The sequence below is a fragment of the Phoxinus phoxinus genome (genome assembly GCF_949152265.1).
Source record: "Phoxinus phoxinus genome assembly, chromosome: 19".
NCBI classification, from domain to species: Eukaryota; Metazoa; Chordata; class Actinopteri; order Cypriniformes; family Leuciscidae; genus Phoxinus; species Phoxinus phoxinus.
Genome location: NC_136894.1, coordinates 16,312,013 through 16,319,134, shown reverse-complemented (window position 1 = coordinate 16,319,134; position 7,122 = coordinate 16,312,013). Strand labels below are relative to the sequence as shown.

General features: G+C 35.8%; 1 protein-coding gene across 1 annotated transcript; it reads left to right on the top strand.

Annotated features, from left to right (window-relative positions):
• The first annotated feature begins 879 nt into the window (after window positions 1-879).
• edn2 (endothelin 2) lies at window positions 880-3,977 on the top strand. Its single transcript, XM_079591388.1, has 5 exons — window positions 880-1,027; window positions 1,604-1,757; window positions 2,026-2,139; window positions 2,713-2,805; window positions 2,909-3,977. Exons 1-5 carry the CDS (start codon window positions 967-969, stop codon window positions 2,994-2,996), a joined length of 510 nt encoding a protein of 169 aa, XP_079447514.1. The 5' UTR covers window positions 880-966; the 3' UTR covers window positions 2,997-3,977.
• The last annotated feature ends 3,145 nt before the right edge of the window (window positions 3,978-7,122 follow it).

Below are 7,122 nucleotides of genomic sequence, written 5' to 3'. Positions count from 1 at the left end.
AAAGACATAAAATATATAAAGTATTGAAGCATAGCCTACTGCATCATGTCTGATTCATTCCAGTAACATATTGCCGTGAATAAACAGTAGAGAGGTAGAAGAAAGAAAGCATTTACAGAGGAAAACATTGTATAAAGTTACCTGATGTTAGTGTTTTTAGGTCATTGTTTTGTGGGTGATAAAGTGTGTTTGTTGGCTGTCAACCTTTGCTACTGTTATGGAAGAATGTGTTGATTTGAGAAATGTATGAAGTGATTTGGTAGTTTTAGTGCATTTTGAATGAGAAATTAACTGCTGAAAGTTGGTTGGGAGAACTGTGTGAAGAGTTTTGAAAAAGTGACCTAAGTATCCTAGCGACTGTAAAAAACTGCAATGTTATAGAATCAAGAAATACCCTAACCTTTGAGGATATCTAACCAATCTTATTATGCCATGACATATCCATAATCTGTGGTCATGGACTGGATATCCTGGACATGCACTATCAGTCCTGCTTTTTTCCCCCAGGGGTTTTCTGCACTAATGTGGAATGTATCCATGGACACATGCAAAACATGCCATTAAATGCTATCTCCTGTGATGATGACAGCACGTGGGCTCCCCTGCGAAAAAAAAAAAAAAAAGGTTTCCTGTTTCTGTGACACTGACTTATCCAGGGGGAGTTTATGACATCACTCCCTGTTCCATACCTTTTCTTTTAATCCCCCACACATCACACATGCCTCGAACCAATCAGGAGGCAGGAATATCTGGAATCAGTGGGATAGTCACAGTTGTGTAACTGGCTGTGTTTTCTCCGCGCTCGGTTGGAATGGGAGGAGCGTTCGGGAGGATAAATGGAAGGCGGGCAGGTTGAGTTGAACACAAGCACCTGTCAGTCTCTTGAGCACTGTGGACTGCAAACACTGACTGAACAGAAACACTCAAGTGGATTTAACAGACGTGTTAAACTCTTGAGAAACTACAATGGCTTTCTCACTGCGGACTGCTGTCTTTATCTCAGTGACACTATGTGTGCTGCAGCAAGGTAAGATCTACCTTTTTAAAGAAGAAGATTCAAAAGTGTTCTGCCCTCTTGTGCGGGTCACTAAAGTATGAGCTGTGCACTTTAGGTTATAAAAAAGGATAGATTAATTATACATTTCAGTTGTTTTAGCTTGACAGCAATATGATTTTATGGAGCTTAGATGGAGCTCTTTTTCTTCTCAGAAAAGGTCTCCGCTAATCAGATGTTATGATTAAATTGTCATATATGTCAGTGTATTCTCTTGTACTTTGTGAAACCACTGGTTGACATCTACCAAAACATAACACACAAAGAACATTATTATCTTATTATCTTTACAGATAAGTGCAGCTGTCATTTCATTACTCAGTGTCATATCTGGGTAGTGATTTTATACTGCATTTACATAGAATTAGTGCATTTATCAGATTACATGGAAATAAATTATTTGCAAATATTGTGCAATTGGATCTGATCTGTACTTTTGTTGGTATAGCTAATGTATACAGATTGATTTGGTCATGTAAAAAGCAGTAGATTGCCGTATTTTTTAGGTTACCAGAATATGTTTCTTCAAAGATTCTGTGTGTTTTCTAGGGTTTGGACATCCACTATCTGAACAGTCTGAAGCATCTAGCAATCTACCTGCTCTCAAACGGGTTCGTACCAAACGCTGCTCCTGTAGCAGTTGGTTGGACAACGAGTGCATCTACTTCTGCCATTTGGACATCATCTGGGTCAACACACCAAGGTGAGTGTAGTGTGTATGTAAGATAAAATAGCGTGAATTTAGGGAATGAGGTTTTCAAAAGACACCAGTTGAATTCACCTTAAATTAACAAAAGCTTTTCTTCTCATTGTAAAACCCCAAAATATGACTGGTAAAATGGTCCCAGTGTAAAATTAGGTCGAGAACATGTAATTTTAATAACATGTAGACACTGAAAAACATGAATTTATAACATCTTGTGTGCATTTGAATGAATTCTCTACTAATTCTCTTTTTTTCCTTTCTACAGTAAGATCACCCCTTTTGGTCTGGGAAGTTCTCTTTCCCGTCGCCGACGTTCCACTGGCCGTTGTGAATGTGCGAATCTCACTGATCGTACCTGCTCCAGTTTCTGTCACACCAGGTGAGCTCAGACTCCGCACCTTCCAGCTCCACCCTGAAGATGAAATCAGATAGATACGTGTCATTTTGTGTGTCGCGGATGCCGTAAGCAGTTGTGTGTGACCTGCGGAGATCAGGGCAGTTTGTGTGGGAGGATTTACCAGGCTCTGATATGCATCCCTTTTTTGAGATAAAAGGAAATAAGGGAGTGAAAAAGAAACCATCTAATGACTAAAAGTAGTAATGAATCATGCAGGTCCCAAAATCAAAGGAAAACTATTTTTGGACAAGTTTATTTTTATCAGAACAGTCCTGTGGTTCCTCAAGGGCGGCATAATGTCTGAATTTGTCTGTATGTATTTGGGAGACACATTTGGATTTGGATGCCAGAGCAAGTCATTGAAAAAAAGTTTAAATCTTGTATTTTTTATATATATATATATATATATATATATATATATATATATATATATAAAATAATACAAAGCATATTTTATACAATAGCATTACCAGTCAAAATTTGGACAGATTTGAATGTCCAAACTGTTAACTGGTGAATTTAGTGTGTGACTTTATTCTCAAATTTGATTTGCAGCTCAGAAAATCCAGATATGGAGATTGTGACCCAACTTGGTGTCCAGTCAAATCACATGGGCAAAAGCAGTGATCATCTACTGTCAACTCTCAGGTAAATGTGCCATCAACATAAGCACTATTAGCACATGCTTTTGCTTCAATTAACACAAAATATCCTGCTTTGGGGCTAAACGATGTGTCATTTCCATTTGCAGAAAGGTGGTTAAAGACAACCTCGTGACAGCGTCACAATCTGCTACACCCAAAAAGAAATCCAGAGCCAGGAATCTCTTGATCAGTTAGAGAGAGATGAAACGACGGTCGTGTGAGCATTTGAACAAAACCAATCCTGGATGAAGAGGATGTGCCTTGTGAGAAGAGGGGGCAGACATGGGGGATTCTCTGAATTCAAGATCGAACTGAAGATGTGGCACAAACCCTCAGTTTCTTCAGTTGAGGTGGAGCAGAAACGTCTGTTCGCCAGAGTACAAGGATGATTTAGGCACCAGTAAAATTGTGACATTTCCAAATGAGTGAGCTGAAATCTGAAAAATCACTGAAATACTGCAAACATTTTTGCAGGAAGTTATGTTGCTTCTTGAAAAGACTATATATATATATATATATATATATATATATATATAAACAAATAAAAACCCTTTACCCTCAGACTGAAGGACCTTAGGTATACAGGTAATAGGTAATCTCCATCCTTGACACTATTTTTTATTTTATTTATTCATTTTAATTTTAATATCCTTTATGTATTAGAGTTTTTCTCTGTATCAGAGCTTCATTTTATTATTTATTTATTTATTTATTTATTTATTTATTTATTTAAATTGTATTTGGAAAATGAATGTTTGTGATTCTTTCTATGATCAACTGCTCAAGAAAGTGTCTAAATGAAAAAGAAAATTGAAAAAAAGGTGTAGACGCGAGGAATGTTTATCTGTTTTCCTTTTTACGACTTTTCCTTCCCTCCATTTTTCCTCTTTTTTTCCCCCTTCAGTGAAGGTGGAAGTATTTATTGCATACTTTCAGTTGGGTGTTTTTATCGTTCAGAAACCAGCAAGTTTCAATAGCTCAACACTTGCCAAAAAATGCTGTTATTGTTTTCCTAAAGTACAAACCGGCTGCTGGGTCCATTGTGTAAAAGACTTTGCTACTGTATACAGTTCCCATTACTGTCTCAAAATACCCTGAATTAAATGGAATCTATTAATGACTACATGTGTATTATTATGTATACATGTACAGAGTTCTGACTTACATTTAATTATCCTGCACCTGTTCTTGTTTTTTTTTTTTTTTTTTTCTTATTCACAGATACTTGAATGTTTAAACTTGAATTGTTTACATCCAGAAGTCAGTTTATTTATTTTATTTATTCAATGACATCTATTTTTGTATCATTGTATCTATTAATAAACAAACAATATACTATCAAATAACACAGAAGTCGTTATTGACTTATAGCAATTTTCTGTATGGTCATTGGATGACGTCCAGATTAGTAAAATATCACATTACACCATTGTTAAACAATCAATTCTTCCACAATATAATGTAAATCCATCTTATATCCATCACACTTTACAACCCACATAAACAGTACATTTATGAAACATGAAACTTTTAAATGAAAAAAGGGCATTTTATGCAACCCTTTATATGAACTAAATGTGAAATCATGTGAGATATTGTATTATGTCAGCGTCATATTTGTGGCTGATGCTTTAAGATCTCCTTGAAAAATTGAATTCCACATGTGCATTCAAACAGGTACGCAACATACCTATTTTAAAAGTCAGAAGAGATGTTAACTATGGGTGAGGTGAGACTAAAAACATTTGTGTTATTTCTTTTTTAAGCAGAGTATGACAGTCTTCTGAGACGGTATTTTATCTTTATCTTGTGCAGTCTCTTTGTCTACCACCCCATTCCAGCTCCCCGAATGTTTACTCAATACTTGCAGTTTTGAAATTCCGAGGAACATTTAAGGTATCCCATAATGTAAGAGGAGAATCTCATTATGCGGGTTGATCTATAGAATTTGGCTTATGTAACATTTCTTAAGTAAAATGTTTGAAATTCCTTACATAGGCTAATTACTATGGGTTACTATAGCGTAATGTAATATATGGCTTTCAATTGATTTTGTATTAGATCAATTACATGAAGTACTGAATAATTAATTAAATCAACCACATTTCAATTCAATGCAATTTTGCTGAAAATGGAAATGCAAAAGATGCAACAAAAGATTAGTACTGTGACAGACAAATAGATAATTGAAAGGACAGATGTAGGAAAATTCCTTTTTATGAAATTTCAGGGCGTGATTAATATTTTTAAACATATTTTTACAAAGTTTAATTATAATACCACTATAACAGGTAAATTGACAGCCGTAGTTACCAATATGTCTTCAGCATATGGTAGTGTTTTTAGTGAGAGCGGTTCAATCTTGATAATATTTCAATAAAGCACATTTGAGAAGTTTACACCCTTATGTACAACTAGGCCACAACTACAAGACTGAAACCTTGTCTCCTCATCTCTCTTTCTTTCTTCAGCAGAGTTGAAAGCATCTTGTGCTCACACAGTTCTTTGAGAGTAAACAGCTGACTAAGTGTAAGAAAAAACAGGATGCTGTCTGCACATTCCCGCCGCATTCCTTCAGATGTGTAGTTAACGAACTACTAGGGAAAAAATGGATAAACAGTGGAAAAACACTCTTTGAGAGGAACCAATGTGGCTAGGACGGAAACTGATTACGACTAAATTGTTGTGGTTGTCATAACACTGTGCTTTGTTTTAATCTTTTCCTTTGTGTTCTTTAAGATTTGCAGTGTGGCTTAGGCCATTAGCAGTGGATGCAGGTGCATGTTTGTCTGCAGGTTAGAATGCATTCATTTAGAGGAAATAATATCTCTTCTACATCACGTGTTTGCTCAGTGTTTTTTTTTGCAAACTAGGGTGATTGCAGCGATCTGTTTAAGTTCCTAATCTTCCTTTTCTTGCATTGCAGAAATTTGTGTGTATGTGTGTGTGTGTGTGTGTTTAAACAATGACATGCTTTGGGGACAAAATGCCCCAAGATTTTAGCTCAAAGCTCAAATTAGCAAAACCTAATTTTGTGATTGTCCTCTCAAAAGGGGAAATGAAAATGCAGGGGCTCCTTTTAGGGGTAGAGTTAGTCTGTAGCTACTAATTATTTATAGGGATTGGGATCAGGTATCGATCAGTATTTGTATAAACTATTATTCTAACAGTATTAGTAAAACTTGACATAACTTTGATGATAAAACGTTTAAAACGCTTTAACGATTAAATTAAATTATGTTTTGATTTGATTTGAAAATTAATATTTAATTTATATTACACTAGGTTTATAGTTATACTAGGGCCTACTGTAAGGCGTATTATGTAACTTAATATAAAAACAATCAATACAACGTACCTTACTCGTACCTTATTGCTTACTTAAAGTGTGTATGTCAGGTTAAATTTTTTTTTTAGATATATTAAATAAGGTTTAGATGTCTGAGTGAAAATGTAATTATCATTAAAATTATTACTGTAACTGCCCTACAATAAGCTTAAAGGGTTAGTTCACCCAAAAATGAAAATAATGTCATTAATGACTCACCCTCATGTCGTTCTAAGCCCGTAAGACCTCCGTTCATCTTCGGAACACAGTTTAAGATATTTTAGATTTAGTCCGAGAGATTTCTGTCCCTCCATTGAAAATGTATATACGGTATACTGTCCATGTCCAGAAAGGTAATAAAAAAATCATCAAAGTAGTCCATGTGACCTCAGTGGGTTAGTTAGAAGTTTTTGAAGCATCGAAAATACTTTTTGGTCCAAAAATAACACAAAATAAGACTTTATTCAGCATTGTATTCTCTCCCGGGTCTGTTGTCAATCCTTCACAGTTACGCTGATGGCGTAAGACGCTGATGACGTGTTATCTGGTGCGCCCGAGCTTCATTTATAGACTGAGGGAAACGCACGCTGTAAAACTGTCTCATCCGCGACATGCACATTTACGCACCATTACAAAAATGATATCCACGCAAACAATGTAGAATAGCTTGAATATAGCGTGCGTCTCCCTCAGACTGTAAACGAAGCTCGGGCGCACCAGATAACACGTCATCAGCGTCTTACGTCAGCAGCGTCACTGCGGAGTCCTGAACGCAGATTCACAACAGACCCGGGAGAGAATACAATGCTTAATAAAGTCTTATTTTGTGTTATTTTTGGACCAAAAAGTATTTTCGATGCTTCAAAAACTTCTAACTAACCCACTGATGTCACATGGACTACTTTGATGATTTTTTTATTACCTTTCTGGACATGGACAGTATACCGTATATACATTTTCAATGGAGGGACAGAAAGCTCTCGGACTAAATCT

Bases quoted from the DNA above. Each gene is read 5' to 3' on its own strand.
- edn2 (XM_079591388.1), top strand. From the start codon at position 967: ATGGCTTTCTCACTGCGGACTGCTGTCTTTATCTCAGTGACACTATGT. The intron at 1,758-2,025 runs GTGAGTGTAGTG...TCCTTTCTACAG, and splicing joins ATCTGGGTCAACACACCAAG to TAAGATCACCCCTTTTGGTC. The intron at 2,806-2,908 runs GTAAATGTGCCA...TTCCATTTGCAG, and splicing joins CATCTACTGTCAACTCTCAG to AAAGGTGGTTAAAGACAACC.